This window comes from Crocuta crocuta, unplaced genomic scaffold (genome assembly GCF_008692635.1).
Source record: "Crocuta crocuta isolate KB4526 unplaced genomic scaffold, BGI_CrCroc_1.0 scaffold54, whole genome shotgun sequence".
Classification (NCBI taxonomy): Eukaryota; Metazoa; Chordata; class Mammalia; order Carnivora; family Hyaenidae; genus Crocuta; species Crocuta crocuta.
The window spans coordinates 5,283,064-5,303,275 of record NW_027530356.1 but is presented as its reverse complement, the minus strand read 5'-3'; the positions used below and the strand labels follow the sequence as shown (position 1 = coordinate 5,303,275).

The window sequence follows — 20,212 nt, the reverse complement described above, 5'->3', positions numbered from 1 at the left end:
AATATATTCGAAAGCAGATTTTGTTTGTATTAAGTAAGTGAGGGGAAAAAACCCTAATTTGGTGGATAAAATCAATGTATGAACCATTAATTGAAAAACATCTTTTCAATATAATGTAGTTTTCCTCCTACACACAAATGCCATTGTAATTTTTCTTCCTTAAAATTTCTCCTCACTTACCAATACCATTCCTATCACTACGTGAATACTACTCTGCTTGTTTTGTTTATAATCATACTTTTTAAAAATTTCACTATTATATGTGCATATTTAAAACCTATCAAGCAGAATAAATTGTATTTAGTGGGATTAATACAGTGAATCTCTTCATTTATTAAGATCAAAATTTAGGGAGATTAACTTGTTCAAAGGTACACAGTAACCTCTGCTTTGATTTAAACTTACATTTTTTCAAAAAGAATATCATTGTTCTATCTCTTAAACTCACAAACTCTCACATATAACCTTTGGATTATATTACTAAATAAACAATTAGCTATCTACATGTACTATTTATAGGTTTTTGTCTAGCCAACTAATGTATTTATCTCTTATTCTAATGCCTACACGTAAATAAAATGGTATTGTCATGAATGAAATTGCTCCATGGACCCCATCCTCTATGTGGTCATGAGAAACGTTAACTGCAACATTTCGAAGTCGTGAGACATATATAAGTCCATCATCTCTTAGGATATCATGTTCACAGGTGAGGATATACGTTAGTGGCAAATTTTGTAATTGGGAATCATTGACTAACAGGGGTGATAACCTGCTATCCAAAAGTCCTGGATATGAAAAGTTAAGTCTTCCAATAATTGGTTCAGTATATATGTGATTCCTTTTATATTTTTCAGGAAGGAGAGTACTCCAGTTAACCAACGTGAACAGGTGTCTTGATCCATGGGGCATATGTTGATTTTCTCTCAGTGCCTCGGGCAGTGCTTTATCCTTGGTCAAGTACAGGCATCCCATTTTAATTGCCATATCCCTTGACAGAATCGGGCCATGCTCATGTTCTCGGTGAGATGGCATTAAAGTGTCCACCAACTGTAAGCCAGGGTAAATTAAAGCTTGTGCTTTAACTTTATTTTTGAATCCTGGATCATTTTGTACCTGAAAAAATTGATAATGTGAAGAATCAAAGGATTCCAAACTATAGAATTGGGAGGTTTTATTCCAATAATATGAGCAGTTATGATGTAAATAGTTACAAAACCAGTACAGGACCTAATGGTTATTTCTTTTTATAATATGTAGACTTTAAGGGTATTACAATGTGGCAGCCTGCTTTCAGCAGTTAAGTTACGATACACACATACAATAAAAATATGATTATGAGATTCTTAGGGGAGATGACAACCTATGTTTAAAAATCATTTTTTGGCCTCAAGTAACCTGAGAAGATAGACTATAATAATAACATATTGCGGTGCCTGGGTGGCTCAGTCGGTAAAGCATCCGACTTTGGGTCAGGTCATGACCTTGCAAGTTTTTGAGTTTGAGCCTCACGTTGGGCTCTGTGCTGACAGCCCAGAGCCTGCAACCTGCTTTGGATTCTGTGTGCGTGTGCTCTCTCTCTGCTCCTCCCTGCCTCAAAAATAAACATTTAATAATAATAATAATAATTAATAATAACAATAATAAGATATTGATGCTCAAGCTCACATACTAACTAAATTCAGAAGGAGTTGGGCTAAGTTAAAGGAAATATTCCTAACATACAAGTTGCCTTCTGGATAATGTAATGTAGTGTGATGGTAAGTAAGCAGAGGAATTTATGAAATTTTAAGGGCGGGAAAAGACATGGAGCATTGTATTTGGAGTTTCTCTTTCTTATCAGAGGTAAGAGGTATCCTAAGACCCCCGTGACGGGGTGAGAAAAGCCACCATGCATTCCAGTTCCTTCTCTCTTAGCCCTAAACTCTATAGGAGAGTATCTATAGTTAACCTCTCAGGAAAAATTACCTGAGCCACAGACTAGATTCTACAACTATGACATCTGGGCAAATGGCTATACCTGCTGCCACACCACATGAAAGTCTAGATATCTGAAGACTGGTTTGCAAAGCCAACCCCCTCACCAAAATAAGTGACATGCCAAATGAGAGAATTAACTGAAATCTCAGTGGTACCTGACAAGAGGAAATGATATCCAGCCAACTCTAAAATGTACACTCAATGTATAGTCGGTGCCACGTGTTCAAAAAGAAACTAAGACCAATTTCCCTAACAGAATATCTCCTATGGCCTTGATCCCTTTCTAGCACCCTCAGGCAGATAATTTGCTAGAAAAAAAAAAATAGATCATCTCATAAGCTCCACGGACAGTGACCATATAAATGAAACAGACCATATAAGTGGAAACTACAGTGACCGTATAAACAAAAATGAAGCAGAGAGATTCAACGGATACTTTCTCAAGCTAGAGGAAGTGATCCTACAAAATGAGTTAATAGAATCTGCTGATTCTAAATGTATGTGTCCCTTTTCTTATGATAATTTGGTTCCATAAAAGTGGCTTTGGGATTAGGAATTATGTGCGGGGCTGAATTCATTTTTCAAATATATTAATTGTTTGGTTGGTTTTTACTTAACTGTACAAAGCAAGAGTTTAGCCTAGGCCACTGTTCTTTATCACAGTAGTTATTCTTCCACACAAGCATGGCACATGCCCCAAATGTTATCTGATGACGTTCTACCAGATTTTTTTAAAATTTTGAATGTTTTTTAATATTTTTTTAAAAAATTATTTCTGAGAGAGAGAGAGAGAGAGGCGCAGAGAGAGAGCGCGCATGAGCAGGGAAAGGTCACNTGATGACGTTCTACCAGATTTTTTTAAAATTTTGAATGTTTTTTAATATTTTTTTAAAAAATTATTTCTGAGAGAGAGAGAGAGAGGCAGAGAGAGAGAGCGCGCATGAGCAGGGAAAGGTCACAGAGAGAGAGAGGAAGACAAAGTATCTGAAGCAGGCTCTAGGCTCTGAGTTAGCTGTCAGCACAGAGCCCGATGCAGGGCTCAAACCCATGAACTGAGATCATGACCTGAGCCAAAGTCAGACGCTTAACCCACTGAGCCACCCAGGTGTCCCAACATTCTACTGGATTTAACACATGGATTACAATAATGCCAGATGCTTGGCAGACTCTACATTTTACCTCAGTGGAACAACAGACCCCTTGTCGTATTCAATAGTAGTTCCTAGACATTGTCCTATTTTTCTGAAAATTGGTGGTTGAATAGAAGCTTTATTTAGCACTATATTTAGTCTCTCCTTAATGCCTCTAAAGCCACATGTGTCTCAAGGAAAAATTATGCAAAAGGACAGTAGGTTGGTTTTATATATTTGCCATTTCACAGTGTAAAACACAAGACCAACTCTGGAAAACAGTGTAGAGATTCCTCCAAAAATTAAAAATAGAGTAACTGGACTACTAACTGTTTTTCCAAAAAATACCAAAATGCTGACTCGAAGGGGTACATGCACCCCAATGTTTATAACAGCACTATCAGTAACAGCCAAGTTATGGAAAGAGCCCAAACATTCACCAACTGATGAATAAAGAAGATGAGGTATATACATACAAAGAAATACTCATGAGCAATCAAAAGGAATGAAATCTTACCATTTGCAACAACATGGATGGAATTAGAGTATGTTATGCTAAGTGAAATAAGTTAGTCAGAGAAAGACAAATTCCACATGATTTCACCTGTACATGGAATTTAAGAAACAAAACAGATGAACATAAAGGAAGGGAATCAAAAATAATATAAAACAGAGAGGGAGGCAAACCTAAGAGACTCATAAACACAGAGAACAAACTGAGGGTTGCTGGTACGGTGCTGGGTGGGGGGATGGACTAAAGTGATGGGCACTAGGAAGGAACTTGTTGGGATGAGCACTGGATGTTATGCATAAGTGATGAATCACTAAATCCTATTCCTGAAATCATTATTACACTATGTTGACTAATGTGGATTTAAATTTTAAAAACACATACACACAAGGCCAAGAAAAATATCCTAACAATAAATGAAATGATTCTTTTGTGTTAGAATTATAAAGTATGTGTACTATAAACATATATAATACATAAAACATACCAGTTGAGTAACTTCTGCTGCCAGTACACCTCCAGAACTGTCACCTGAAATACAGATTCGAGAAGGATCCACTCCATATTTTGCAAGAATTTTATCCTGTAGAAAGAATTTGACCACAGAACTGACGTCTTCATGGGAAACAGGAAATTGATATTGAGGAGCTAGCCTATAGCTGAAGGAAAAAAGAGAAAGCAACAAAGCATATACAATTAAACTTTAGTTGCAGGTATCCAAGTATCTCTCAGTTTAACCAACAGGTCCAGTAAACCAAATTGGCCCTACTTTGAAACTTGAATCTCACCAATCAAACCCAATTTACTACCAACTTCCATTTTTAAAATTAAAAGTACATTTCAGTATAAAGGTTTTAAAATGTTGACTCTTTGGGGAGACGAGAGAGATAAGGATTGTGTCTTTATCCTTGCAAAACTGTGTGTAAAATTTTCCGCAAAATAGCAATTAGTAGGGGAGATGTTCTGTAGTGTTCATCAGATTCTCAATGTAACTGGTGACTCAAATTTTTTTCAGAACCATTGCTGAGAGGGCACAAAAGATTTTAAAAGTAGCAAATCACAGTAAATGATCTAAAAGTATCTTATTTTGACATCTATTTAGGTTAAAATTCTTCAAGATGGTATGCCATGTTTTATATCACGCGTACTACTTAGAAACTTGATTCAAAATAAAATCTTTATATTTGAGAAAACATAAACTTTAATTCTAAATGCAAAAAAATGCAAAGGCTTTGAAATACAAACATTTAAGTACAGGAAGGTATTTGGCTCAATGGTTGGAAAGTCATTTGTAAATTTGGGCGTAGTCTATTTCATCCTTAGTATAAAGAATCTTCATTTCCCATGTCTCCTATCAATTACATAGTGCAGATATATACCTAGAGACTTCAAGCCCAAAACATGATAGAGTTTCTTGGTAAGTAAGAACCTAGAGAGTATGTGACATTTGCTAATCTTTCTGGTAAATTTTTGGAAATTCAGACAAAAATCATGAGTGACAACGATCTCTCATTCTGACAATGCCTTAAAATTCTGAGATGGTCCCAACATAAAAAAAAAAAAAAAAGATTGTCTTACTCTACTGCCACAACAACAGCACCAAGTTTATTTGCTGTCCATCTATTCAGGAAGTCCCAAGACATTTGTTCTGAAATGAAAAATAACAACAATAATAATAAGTGTACCCTGTCAATAAAGAACAATGGAAAACCAACTATATTTGTGGATATGTGGTTGAAATATGATTAACTGGAAAATCCCTCTTTTGTCACCTTATCTGTTCCCATGTAGAGGAATGCAAAGATAAAAGATGTGATGACTGTCATCAAATGGAGACTGTCATTGCAGAAGAAAATACACTTAAAGACAGAGTCGTGAGAATGCATAAAGACCTCAGAGAAATAAATGTTAAGTACAAGTGAAGTAAGAATTTGGAGAGGAGTGGAGGCACAAACTAAAACCACAAAGGAAAATAATTGGTGATACAAGTCCTTGGGAAGTCGGCAGGTGGGTAGGGGTGGGTAAGGTTGAAAAGTTTAAAGGACTAAATAAAAGAACATGTAGAGTCAAAAGCTACAGAAAGGAATATGGAGGAAACATGAACACTTATAACGTATAAAAATGGAGAACCTGGTTTTGTAAATTTGTTTATGTATTGTTTTGGTAAAGGAGGTACAGATGAAGGGAAAGGCGAGAGGCAAAAGGAAGTTCAAAGAACTTTGTTTCACAGAACTAAGGGAGCAGAGGGTGAAATGGCCATTTCAGTGAAACAGAGGGGAATGGCCATTCTCAAATTACACAGTTTAAAGAATGATTCAAAAGAGGAAAACGAAGTCCACAGTGTACAGAAATGAGTCTGAGAAAGAAAAGAGGACTATCTAAAGAGAGGGATTTGGGAATGAAGTAGAAGAGGTAGTAACACTTAGGAGTCAATTGGGAGGACATGTTTGTAGGTAGAAAAGTGAAAGAGAAATGCTGATAAAACCAATTAATAGGAGGAAATAGACCAAGAGAAGGAAAGAGATTCAACTGTGCCCCAAGATAAAAATCTCTTTTTCTGGGATATAATTAGAAAGAAGTGAAGCTGAGGGTTAAGATGGTGCTGGTCATTTTTAAGGACATTTCAATGTCCTTAGGCGGGAGGAGGAACATCCAGCAGTGCTGGATTATGGAAATACGTCCTTGATAGCTCAGGAAGGATAAGCTGAGGTTTGGAAAAAGTGCTGAAGGTTCAGAAGAGTCATTGGCATGAAGGAAAGGAACTAAGTACATATAAGACACAGCACCTTAATAAAGCCACATGATGGGGCAGCTCACCAGTGGTGTGAAGGTGAATGCTGTGGGTCCTGATGATAAGCTAAGTTTTGACTACTGGTTCTACTACTTACTAATAGTAGGACTTTCAACAAGTTACTTTATCATTCTCTATTTCTTTATCTCTAAGACTGTAACAATAATACCTATCATAAGAATGTGTTTTCCTAGGAAAATAAAAGTTGACCACCCACCTGATTACAGTAGTATGTGTAATAGTTTTGAAACATTAACAGATTATGGAGTCATTCTGGGTTTAATGACTCATGTTGTGGGTTCTTCAAGGAAAGGAGTCCATTAGTTTCTTCTATCTTTGGAGTGCCTTGTACAACATTCTCTGTGTTTTCTGCTGTGTGGTGACTCCATAATACTGACAGTCTACAAGTGACTCTATGTTTACATGTATAAGTCAGTGTGTGTATATTTGAGTGTGTTTGAGTTTGTTTCTGTGTAAATGTTTAAGGAGTATTTTAGCTACTCCATTGGCACTTCTTGAAATCAGCTCCAACATTAGATGGGGATAGCCTTTATGGAAGAGCTGATTTCACATTTCTATTTTATGTTTTATTTTATGTTCAGAATTATGAATTGAATTCTAAGCCCCGACACAAGTATTGTTGTATCACAGTCTACAATATGAACATTTATTTGCTACTTGGAAGTTGTAAATAATATCGCTTCTGATTCAACATTTAAAATATCTTGTTCACTTCTATCTTTCTGAACCTAAAGTCAGGTCATCTGGTAATTTCAAACTTAGGTTTTAAGGTTACTACTTGAACTTCCCATTTGACAACATCTAAGTAACTTTACTTGTTTGGAAAAACAAACACCTCATCTAATATATTTATTTTCTATGAAGTTTATAAAAAATATGTTCAAACCATGATTGATAAAGTCTCTCTAAGATACATACACATAGTCACAAACGTAAATAACATAGAAATAAAAGTTTTGCCAATTACACAAATATAGTTGAATATAAATCTACATAATGTGCAACACACACACACACACACACACACACACACACATTTGCTTATATAAAATACACTTACTGCAGCTTCCCAAAATAAAGGCACCACCATGAATAAAAATTACAGCCCGTCTCTGGCTTTTTGACTTCCTCTTTGGCAAGTACAAACGCACTGGAATGTCGGTAAAGTTTGTATCCATCACTGTAATGTTTTCATCTGAAATTGGTGCTGTATAGTCCAGTTTCAGCAATAGGGAAAAAAGTTCCTCATATCTAATAAGACCCATATTTTCCAATAATATAGCCTGTTAAAAAAATTTCAAACATTGAATATTTTGATTTTTAAGTAGTATCAAATGCATAGAAAGATTCAACAAAAAAGGGAGAAGAAATAATACTAACACCATAAAGACCTTATTGCACATCCTAACACATATACTATTGTTGCTTCTAGATAAATCTTACATATGTAGCATTTTAGAATAAGTGGTAATCTCATTTAAATGCCATCAAGGTACTAGAGGCTACTTGTTTTTTAATTGTAAACTTTTATCTGAAAAATTATCTGAGAAATAATAGATTTTATAGTTGTTTAGAAAAAAATATTCCTTTTTTTTAAAGCTTATTTTGAGAGAAAGAGAGAAAGCATAAGTAGGGAAGGGGCAGAGAGAGAGAGAATCCCAAGCAGGTTGCCTGATACAGGACTCGAACCCATGAACTGTGAGATCATGACCTGAGCTGAAGTCAGACGCTCAACTGATTGAGCAGCCAGGTACCCCAGATCTTATTCTTCTTTTTATATATAATCTCAATATTTACATGTTATTTCATTGCTATTCAATTTTATTTAAAATTTTAGAAGCATCTGGTTATCACATTGCTAATAAAGCTATGTCAATATTTTCAACTACAAGTAGGTTCCTTTTTGTTAAAAAAAAAAACAAAAAAAAAACTTGAAGAGGAGCGCCTGGGTGGTTCAGTCGGTTAAGCATCCGACTTTGGCTCAGGTCATGGTCTCACGATTTGTGGGTTCGAGTTCACATTGGGCTCTGTGCTGACAGCTAGCTCAGAGCCTGGAGCATGCTTCAGATTCTGTATCTCCCTCTCTGACCCTCCCTGCTCACGCTGTCTCTCTCTCTCAGAAATAAATAAAAAACATTAAAAAAATTTTAAAAACACTTGAAGAAATCAGTGCTAGTTTAGATAAAACTGTCTTTAGTATTTTTGGTAACTTCTGTAACATCTTTGTAACTTTTCAATGAATAGCTAACATATAAAGAATCCGGAAATACTTTGGGGGCAAAAAACATTACAGAGTATTTATAATAGCTATCTGAGGTTGCTATAATTTTACTAGGTGTTAAAGATCATCTAACTCATTGGCTTTAACATTGGGAATAGTGAGACCTGGTAAATCCAGTTTACTGACCAAACTTAGATAACCAGTAATTAGCATTTTTCTAGGCCAGTGTTACACAAGGCAGCTACTTCTCTACATAGAAGTACAATACAATTTTATGTTTTTTAAAACAGCCTATAAGAATGGAAGGAAAGAAGTCATTAAATACTAGAACAATTGGAAAAGATTGTATAATAGGAAGAACTTGACTTTGAATTTTAAAGATGATAGTTGTATGAGGAATAATAAATAACTAGTTGACACGGTATGGCCTTGAAGCAGTCATTTTGACATTGATACTTTAAGAGGCTTTAAAATAAATACTCTTAGGCTCTCAACTTAAAACACATAGATTCACATATATAGAAATAAATATGTTATATCTTATATATTAGAAATATATACATTATATATTAGAAATATGAATCTTATTATATATTAGAAATATTTATTACTATAATATAAATTTATAGTATGTATCTGTATAAAGTGTTTACATATAATATTTATACAAGATATAACATTGTTTATAAAATGTATATTTATACGTTAAACATTTGTAGAGTAGACAGCCATATCCAATCCCTAATATATACTTACCTTTGGGGACTGGAAATAGGCTGGGTCAGAGAGATAATACTAAATTTCAAATTCCATGTTGCAGACACCTTTTGCCTTTATTATCTCAATAGACATAAATATCCATTATTTTGGTAACAGATGAGCCAGCTGATCAAGGATAACCACTCACTAGTTAAGTGGTGAGAAAGTAAATTCAAAGTAGATTTAGTGCTCTATCCTTGAAAACTCAATCTTAAGCAGAGAGACCAAAAGAATGAGAACAATCATAGATGAATTGTTCCCATAATGTCACCCTTACACATGAAGAGGGTCTTACTAGACTTCTTACTAGCCAGGTCTCTGGATATAAAGGAAATAAAGCAAAAATGAATGACTGGGACCTCAACTAGGTAAAAAGCTTCTGCACAGTGAAGGAAACAATCAACAAAACTAAAAGGCAACCAACAGAAAGGGAGAAGATATGTGCAAATGACATTATCAGATAAAGGGTTAGTATCCAAAACTTATCAAACTCAACACCCAAAAAAACAAATAATCCAGTGAAGAAATGGGCAGAAGACATGAACAGACACTTTTCCAAAAAAGACATCCAGATGGCTAACAGATACATAAAAAGATGCTCAACATCATTCTTCATCAGGGAAATACAAATCAAAACCACAACGAGATACCACCTCACACCTGTCAGAATGGCATTAATAACTCAGGCAAAAACAGATGTTGGCAAGGATTGGAGAAAGAGGACCTCTTTCACACTGCTAGTGGGAATGCAAACTGATACAGCCACTCTAGAAAACAGTGAGGAGGTTCCTCAAAAAATTAAAAATAGAACTACCTTACAAGCCAGCAATTGAACTACTTGGTATTTATCTAAAGAATACAAAATTGCTTATTTGAAGGGGTACATACACCCCAAGGTGTATAGCAGTGCTATCAACAATAGCCAAATTATAGAAAGAACTCAAATGTCCATTGATTGACGAATGGATAAGGAAGAGGTGGTATGTACATAGAATGGAATTAATCAGGAAACAGTGATACAACTTTAGATCTAATCCCAACATGCCAAAGATTATATCAAATACAAACCCATCAATTAAGAATTTTTGAATAAAATTTTTAAAAATTCAAATATATGTTATGTATAAGAAACTCATAAATATAATGGCATAGATAGTTGTAAAGGGATATATATATATAGCATGCAAGCAATAATTAAGAGAAAACTGTAGTAGTTATGATATGTATCAGAAAAAGTAGACTTCGGTCCAAGAAAAGTTACTAGGGTTAAGGACATGCTTCCATCATTATAAAAATCAATTTATCAAGGCAATAATGCAAAGTGAATAAACACTTATTAACAGAACTCCAAAATACATGAAACAAAACTGATCCACTTGCAAAGAGACATAGATAATCCACATAATTTTAAATGTCAACACTTCTCACTTGGTAATTTATGGAAAAAAAATTATTAAAGATATAAAAAGCCTTAATGACTTTATTTGACATTTACAGTATGCACAAAAATGGCAGAATATAGAAGTTTTTTGAATGCATATGGAATTTTCATTAAAATATACGACATTCTGAGCCATAAAACAAACTGGAAGAAATCGAATTCACAGAAACTATATTCTCTGACTAATAGAATTAAACTAGGAATCAAAAACAGAAGACAGAAAAATTGCCATGTTACAAAATAGAAAATTATTTTAATAAAAACTGTATATATTTAAGGTGTACTACATACTGATTTTATATTCATATAGTGAAATTATTACCATAGTCAAGCTAACTAACATATCTATCTCCTTACAATTATCTTTTGTGTGTGTGTGTGTGTGTGTGTGTGTGTGTGTGTGTGTGTGTGTGTGGTGAGAGCACTTAGCACTTATATGTCTGGCTTATTTTACTTAGCATAATACCCCCTGGGTTCATCTATATTGTTACAAATGGCAAGACCTCCTTCTTTTTTAAGGTTCAATAACACTCCATTGTACATATGTACATTTTTTTATTCATTCATCCACTGATGGACATTTGTTTCCATATTCCGACTATTGTAAGTAATGGTGGAATCAACTTAAAAGAGCACATCTCTCTCATTTTCTTTGTAAGAAGGATTTGGAACAGGGATTTCTGGATCATATGATAGTTCTATTTTTAGTTTCTTGAGGAACCTCCATATTGTTTTCCACTGTGGCTCTACCAATTTACATTGCCACTGACAAAGCACAAGTGTTCCCTTTTTCCTACATCCTTGCCAACACTTGTTTTTTCTTTTGATAACAGCCATCTGAACAGGTATGAGGTGATGTCTCTGATTTTGATTTGCATTTCTCCAATGATTAGTGATGTCAATGTCAAGCACATTTTCATATACCTTTTGGCCATTTATATGTCTTCTTTGGGGGAAAAAAGGTTTATTCAGGCTCTTTTCCTATTTTTAGTTTTTTTTGGCTATTGAGTTGTATGAGTTCCCTATGTATTTTAGCTACTAGCTCTTATCAGAAATGTAGTTTGCAAATATTTTCTCCCGTTCTGCAGATCACATTTTCATTTTGCAGTTTCTTCTGCTGTAAAGACACTTTTTTGTTTGATGTAATGCCACTTGTTTATTTTTGCTTTTTGTTACTTGCCCTTTTGGTGTCATCTCAAAATGTCATTGCCAATGCCAATGTCAAGGAGTTTTTGCCTTATGTTTTCTTCCAGGATTTTTTATGGCTTCAGATTCAGGTCTGAAGTCATTCATCATTTTGAATTGATTTTTGTTTATGGTAAAAAACTAGAGTCCAGTTTCTTTTTCTTTTTTTCTTTTTTTTGCATATGGATATCCAGTTTTCTCAACACTATTGAACAGATAGATTACCCTTTTCCCATTGTGTATTCTTGGTGCCTTTATCAAAGATTAATAGACTGTATATGCTTTGGTTTATTTCTGAACTTTCTATTCTTTTCCTTTAGTGTGTGTGTATTTTTATGCCAATACTATATTGTTTTGATCACTATAACTTTTTAATAATGTTTTATCTGTTTCTGAGAGAGAGACAGCATGAGCAGGGGAGGGTCAGAGAGAGAGGGAGACGCAGAATGCAATGTAGGCTCCAGGCTCTGAGCTAGCTGTCAGCACAGAGCCCGAAGTGGGGCTCGAACCCACAAACCGTGAGATCATGACCTGAGCTGAAGTCGGATGCTTAACTGACTGAGCCACCCAGGCACCCTTGATTACTATAACTTTGTAATACCATTTGAAATTGAGTACTATGATGCCTCCAACTCCATTCATCCTTCTCAAGATTGCTTTGACTATTTAGGACCTTTTGTGGTTCAGTGAATTTTAGAATTGTTTCTTCTATCTCTGTGAACAATTTCATTGGAATTTTGATAAGAATTACACTGAATCTATACATTGCTTTGGGTGGTATGGAGATTTTAACAATGCTAATTTTCTGCTCCATTAACATGGCATATCTTTTTATTTGTGTCTTCTTTGACTTATTTCATCAATGTTTTATGGTTTTCAGTGTAAATAAAACTACCTCATGTGTCATAAATTCTCTGCGGAAATTGAAAAATATTTGGATCTGAACCAAATAAAAATACAACATACTCAAATTTGTTGCATGTGGCTGAAGAACAACTTCTAGAGAAATGTATTAAATTATCATACTAGAAATTAAGTCTTAAATCAAACTTCCATCTAATAAGCTAGAAAAAATATACCAAAAGAAAAAGAGAGAAAATAATAAATGTAAGGGGAGCTGAGTTCAATAAAATTAAAACAAAAATAGAGAAATAAGTGACACAAAATCTAGTTCTTTTCAAAGAATAAAATTAATCAATTCTATACGCAGACTGACTAAAACAATAGAGAAGACTCAAATTATCAAAATGACTACTGAAAAGGGAAATCACTACAGACTTTATAGACATAAAAAATAAATACTTTAAAAATTATTTATGCTCATAGACATTACAACTTAGATGGAATCTATAAATTTCTCAAAGGACACAATCTTCTACAACTTATAACAACAAAATAGATAATTTGAATAGTCTATAACTATTTAAAAAATTGAATTTGGTATTGAAAAATTTCCAAAATTAAAACTTAAGGCCCGGTTTGTTTCACTGGCAAATAATGCTAAATATTCAGGGGAAATACCAATCTTACACAATAGTTATCCAAAAATAAAACACAAGAGAATGCTTTCCAACTCATATTATGGAGTTGCCATTAACCTGTTACCTAAATCAGAAATACATTACAAGAAAAAACCACAGAACAATATAGAAGCAAAAATTCTCAACAAAATATTAAATCAAATCAACAGTATAAAGAAAGGATAGTCTATCATAATCAATTGAGTTTTATCTCAAGGGTGCAGGATTAGTACAATATTTGAAAATCAATGTTATTCATGATACTGAGAAGAGATGAAAGTTATATGTCATCTTAACAGATGAAGAAAATAGAATTTGGCTAAACTCAACACCTCTTCATGGTAAAATTCTCCACAAACTTATTGTAAAAAGAACTTCCTTAATTTGATAAAGAGCACCTACAACAACTAGAACAAGATCATATTTAATAGTGAAAGACTAAATGCTTGTTCCTAAGAGCTAGAAAAAGGTAAGACTGTCTGCTTTTCATTCAACCTAATTCTTTAAGTCCTAGTCAGTGTGATAAAGGAGAGGAAGAAAATGTTATACAGATCAGAAAGAAGCGAATAACAATCTCTCTCTGCTTTCAGTAAACATAATTATCTTAGTACAAAATATTATGGAATCCATAAGAAAGCCCTTAAAATGAATAAGCAGGTTTAGCTAAACCAAAGGATACAAAGTTAACATAAACAATAAATTTTATTTCAAATTTAGCAATGACCAAATCAAAACCAAAATTTAAAAATACCAACTGCAACAGTACCAAAAATTAAAATACTTAGTTATAAATAAAACAAAATACATCCAGTATTCATACACTGAAAACCACAGAAAAATGATGGAAGAAATGAAAGTCCTAATTAAATTGAGAATTAAGTTAACGGACCAGAAGACTTAATACTGTTAAAATGTCAATTCCTTCTAAATTGGTTTTTAGAGTCAACCTAATCCCAGTCGAAATCTCATCAGAATTTCTGGTCCCCAAAAGATAAATTTAAATTTTTATGGAAAGGAAGATTAATTATAATAGCCAGAGAGATTTTGAAAATGAAGAACAAAGTTGGAAGACTCATACAACCTGGTTTCAAGATTACTAAAAAGCTATGATAGTCAATACAGTGTAGTGTTGGGAAATGCTGCACTCACAGATGCAGGGAGGAGAAGAGTATCAGTCCAGAAATAAACCAAATCCAATTTGTCCAATTTATTTTTGACATACTGTATAGGACAATTCAAGGAAGAAAGGAAGATGTTTCAACAAATTGGAACAATTTCTGTATCCCTTGGGTAAATTCCTAGCAGTGCTATTGCTGGGTCATAGGGGAGGTCTATTGTTAGTTTCCTGTGGAATACTACACAGCTTTAAAAAGGATTTAACTTTTGATACTCTCAACATTTGGATTACTCTCGAATACATTTAACTGGTGACATATGTTAAGCCAGACTCAAAAGACCACCTGCAGTATGAATCCATTTATATGATACTATGGAAATGGCAACATATAAGAACATACAAGGAGCCTTGATGGCCAGGTGTTTTAAGATGGGGAAGCTTTACTGAAACCAGCAGCACAAAGGTGAGTTTGAAGGATTATATTTCTTTATCTTGATTGTTGTGGTGGTTACTTGAATCTAAACATATGTTAAACCTCATAAAACTGTATAACCAAAGGAACAAATTTTACTATATACAAAGTTAAAATTATATGTAAAACTTGGCACAATGATAAAAAAAATTCAGAGTCTGAATCAAGACTGTCTGGATTCGATTCCCAATTCCTCAAATTATCAACTCTAAGTCTTTGGCTTACTTATTCCCTGTACCTCATTTTCGTCATCTTTAAAATGAGGATAATAATAACGACTTCTTCAAAGTACAGTTGTAAATGTTAAGTAATACTTTTAAGCAGATTAAAGTTGGTCAGGGTACACTATAAAATGGTCAATACATCTTAGCTTTTTTCATTATTTATTTATATTGAAAACATTCTTAAACATTTTCACCACTAGTTGAAAATAATTATAGTGAGAAGCTTTTTCACTTAGTAAATATGTTACTTTAAATTTCATAGAGTTTTGGCTCCTCATCTCTCATAACTCGAATGAATAGATCCTGCCTCTCTTCTGAACAATCACCATCTACCATTTAGACATTACTAAGTAATGCTTAAAACACACATCCCTTTATTGTCATAGCCAAGCTGCAACAAGTTGATTACATTTCTTATTTTGCAATGGAGGAAACGGAGTCACAAAAAGCAATAGCAGACTCTCTAAAATCTAACCATCTTTAACGCTCATGCTTTCTTCTACTTTTGGCTGTCTCTAATTTGAATGTGTAATTGCATAGTTTTATACTTACTCCACACCATTTTATTAAGAACTGTGATGTTTGCTTCCTGGTAAGCATTTTTAAAAAAATTAAGCTTCTCTCTAGGAATCACTTGGGTTACTATAATTCAGAAATGACAGTGACAAAATGGTTATCCCTTTAACAAGTAGAAGCTGATCAATTACTTGTATAAACCATATGTCTCTATGTATGCTACTTGTAGTCAGTTCTACTTTAGATGAAGACATTAGACATTAATTATATTTTGCATTTGATAAAGTAAAAGTTGAATTCTATAGCTGCATACTTTCAGAATGTGCTAACATTGATGAGGAAATAAGCTCTGGTTTATTCTAAAGTTTAAGGATATTTGAACTATTCGGGAATATAACATAATAGTTTCTCTATAGGGCTGGCACTTGTCATCTATTATCCAGTGAATGAAAAGGTGAAGCATTAGCAATAAAGAGGGAAAAAAATGGGGGCATGGGCAATTCAGTATACTTTGGATTTTGAGCAGGAAATATCACTGCTATCTAGTTTGACAGATCTCTCATCTCTTCTGTGAAGCACACTGGGCGGCCTCCCCCCATATACCATGCACTGCTCTCCTCTGATCATTTATTGTCTGTTGAAGCATTCTCTCTAAAACTTCCTATTGTCACTATCATCCATAGGCCTCAGGACAGCAGCATGATCAACAGGGGAGCAAAATATTTTTAATGAGGTAGATCTGAGTTCAAATTCTGTCACTGTCACAAAAAATCCAAACTCCAGCAGTTGAGGATAAAGGGTAGACAAAAGAAGTGGTTTTCAAGGTGTGGTCTTAGAATCCCTGTGGTTGTCTAAAACATGTTCAGGATGTGCACATAATACTGATGTTTCCTGCCTTTTCTTTCCAGTCTAATCCCCTCATGAGTAAGCAGTGGAGATTCCCAGAAGCTACACAACATGTGATGTTGCAATAGACTAAATACAAAAGCAGATACGATCATCCAGCTATAATCCATAAAGAGAGACATTAAAAAGATTTGCAAAAATGGAAAACAATGTCACTATCATACCTAATTTTTCTTGTCTTAAAAATATATTGAATTTTAATAAAATTATTATCTATGTTAACCTTTAATGAGCTTATTCTCACCATTATCATTATTAAGAAAATGTTTAATAAGGTCAGTTTCTAATTCAGTAAATATTGATTAATATTATAAATATTAAAAAGCTCTTTAGGGTCCTCAATAACTCACAGAGTTCCTGCGACAAAAAAGTTTGATAACCACTAAGAAAGAGAAAGACATTACAACAGTAAAGGTACTAAATATACATACAAATATAAACATAATCAATATATACACATAAGTTTTAAGCGAATGGATGAGACCAGGTTCAGTTTCCCTCAGAAATGTCATATATAATCAAGTTATTTAACAGCCCTCCCATATTTTCCACTTAGACGATACCATTTCTTTTGTTCTTATCACAACATATGGTGGATTTATCTTTAGATATCGACTCTTGTCAGCCAGAATTTTATCTCCTTCTGCTTTGTACTACTGATTAAATTGCTTTGTTAATAACTAATTAAACAAATTAATATTTGGCTAGTTTGTTCTAAAAGAAAGCCAAAGTCTCAAAATACTAATTGAAAGAAAGTTTACATGTACTCATAACAAGGCATCCCAGTCCCCTGGGGGTGGGAGGGACATTACCGTAAGTGAAGTAGTTTTTATAAGAGCATCGATGACCTGTATTTTCCAAGGTTCTTCAATGTTTTCTGGTAACGGTGTATAAATATAATAAGCAAAGAGAATGCAAGTCAGTCCAAAGCATAGAGTTTTGCACCCCATGATATTCTTGTCACCACGCTGTATGGCAACAATTTAATGCCACTCCATATATACTGAATGCTAAGTAGTAGGACAAAGGGAGATGCAAATTCTCTCAAGTAATATCACCATTTCAGCAACATTGACCTAACATTCAGTTCCAATAATAACAATGACAATAGCAACTGGTTTAACAACTGCCCACTGTATCTGAAACACAGTCCACAATATGTCCCATCAAATAGCCTCACAGAATAGAAAACAATTTCAAATGCTGGCCGAAGTTCTTTCACCCTGTGACACCATAATCACCAGGCACAATAAATTTTACTGAGTGTCTTTGCAGCCTGTAAGATAAGCCATGAAGTCTGTTTCTCCCATTAGACTTTTCCCAAGGATCAGTGAGGAGTTAAAAAAAAAACAAAACAATAACAAAGTAATATTGAGCCAACCTCAGGGCTAACCCCATGGCATAGATCATTAACCAAACTAAAACTCAAGGTGAGAAACTGAGCATTACACAAGAAGAGAAGAACTGAGTTCTTGTTCAAGTTCCATAATTAATTCATCCAGTAGAGAAATACTTATGGAGTGTTTACCTATGTTAAATTAATTCGTGGAGCCCAAAAATACTTATAAAGTATTTACCTAACATTATACCTAAAAATTTCAATCCATATCATTGTATAATCATGGAAAAGTTATTCATTAAACAAATATTTATTTCATGCCTTACAAATACCAAATTCAGTATTAGGCAAAATGAGTATAGAATTGAGTAAAGGTGGTATTTTTCCTTTCCTCTGCAGAGCTTTCTCTATCTTTCTGATTTATCTTTCCTAAGATCCTAAGAATTCTAAGAATGGAAATAGAATTTCCATTCTTGGAAATTCTATTATAGAGTAATTTATTTGGAACACATTTTGCAACAGAAGTTGTTACTATTATTGTAACAATTGCTGTATTATCCCAAATAATTTCTTATTGTAACTCTGCTTCATTATATATCTAAGCCTCAGAATGACAGGAAAAAAGGTCATTTTTCTAAAACATTTTCTATGTTGAGGAATAAGAACCACATGGGTGTTAGGGTATAAGAAGGCTAACAATAAGGTAAATATGACCAATCCAGCATGTGCATAACAAAAAAAAGTCAACATTTTAAAATGTCAGTCTCATTTTGCATGCCTTCTTTCCTACAAAAGGTAAAAGAAAGTAATGGAGAAGGGACATCATATTATTAAAGAAAACAACAGTAAGAAAGATGGATGATATTACATACCAACCAACAGACATGAGAAGACAATAAAATGATATCTGTAAAATACTGAAGGAAGAAAAAGCAACTGCCCATATAAAATACTATACATGTAAAAAATATCCTTCAATGGAGGAAAATTGATTATTAGAGCTAATTTGTCACGAGCAGATTCACATTCCAAGAAATACTGATAAAAGTAAAAAAACAAAACAATACCAGCTAAAAACAAAAATAATACCAGCTGGCAAGAAGAAAGCAAAACACGTTTGAAACATGGTAAGTATATTCATTCCTATCACTTCTTTTCTACCTTCTATCGGTTATTTATTCACTTAATCCCGTGAAGTAAGTCTAGAAAGAGTACTATGGTGCCTCAAGTCTGAAAACAATCAATCTTTTTTGCTCTCAGGTGATACACTAATACACACAGAAAATCTAGGAGTCTAAACCAACCATTAGAAGTGAAATGTAAATTTAGCAACATTGCTGAATAAAATATAGATATTACAAATCCACTATATGTTCACATGCTAGTTAAAAAAAAAGTAGAATATAAATTTTAAAAGCAAACATTTAGAAATCTATTAGTTTCTGGCTAAAATAGAGTAACAGAGCCGCTCTACCTCTCCTAACACCTATGGACAGAAAAACAAACCACAAAGAATAATTGAAAATATATGAAGCAATAGTTTTCAAGACACCAAACATCAGGAAAAGAGTGTAATTCCTGCAAGATGAGAAATAAGCAAAGTAAGTTTAATTATTCCCCTAGCTTACTGCCTTGGGAGAGTTTCCTGAGGCACAGAGAAGGGAGACCAGAAGCCTGGTGATTCCCTAAGATGCAGGAACAGAGCAAGGCATTAGACACCACTGTGCCTCCAGTTCACAACACAGAAGACTATAGCTGATTGCTGCACAGAAAAGAATTTCTGAAATCTGCAGCAGGGCCTCCTTGATTACTGACCGGCACATGCATATGGGAAGAACAGATAGGGCAAAGGTACTTGAAAAAATTAGAGTGATCAGTGATTAGTACTCACAGAAGGCCAGGAATCATATCTGTTCTAAGAATCATATTGGAAAATCTAAAGATTCATGGGGCACTGGGTCGACCACACAGAAGGGCCTTACCTCAGGAGTGGGGAATCCTCAGCCCCACACTGAACACTGCTCTGGTTCTGACTAGCAAATCTTAAAAGCAAGAAGTGAAAGAGTCAAATTATTAAAA

At 34.0% G+C, this 20,212-nt stretch overlaps 1 protein-coding gene across 1 annotated transcript; it reads right to left on the bottom strand.

Moving 5' to 3' along the window:
• Positions 1–513: 513 nt before the first annotated feature.
• Positions 514–17,744, bottom strand: LOC144233069 (arylacetamide deacetylase-like 2). The gene is made up of 5 exons (XM_077765863.1): positions 17,607–17,744; positions 7,494–7,716; positions 5,200–5,269; positions 4,109–4,280; positions 514–1,116 (listed from the first exon to the last, which is right to left on the bottom strand). Exons 1-5 carry the CDS (start codon positions 17,742–17,744, stop codon positions 514–516), a joined length of 1,206 nt encoding a protein of 401 aa, XP_077621989.1.
• Positions 17,745–20,212: the final 2,468 nt, after the last annotated feature.

Bases quoted from the DNA above. Each gene is read 5' to 3' on its own strand.
- LOC144233069 (XM_077765863.1), bottom strand. From the start codon at position 17,744: ATGGGGTGCAAAACTCTATGCTTTGGACTGACTTGCATTCTCTTTGCT. The intron at 7,717-17,606 runs GTAATGTCCCTC...TTTTTTTAACAG, and splicing joins TAAAAACTACTTCACTTACG to GCTATATTATTGGAAAATAT. The intron at 5,270-7,493 runs GTAAGTGTATTT...TTTTCATTTCAG, and splicing joins CTTTATTTTGGGAAGCTGCA to AACAAATGTCTTGGGACTTC.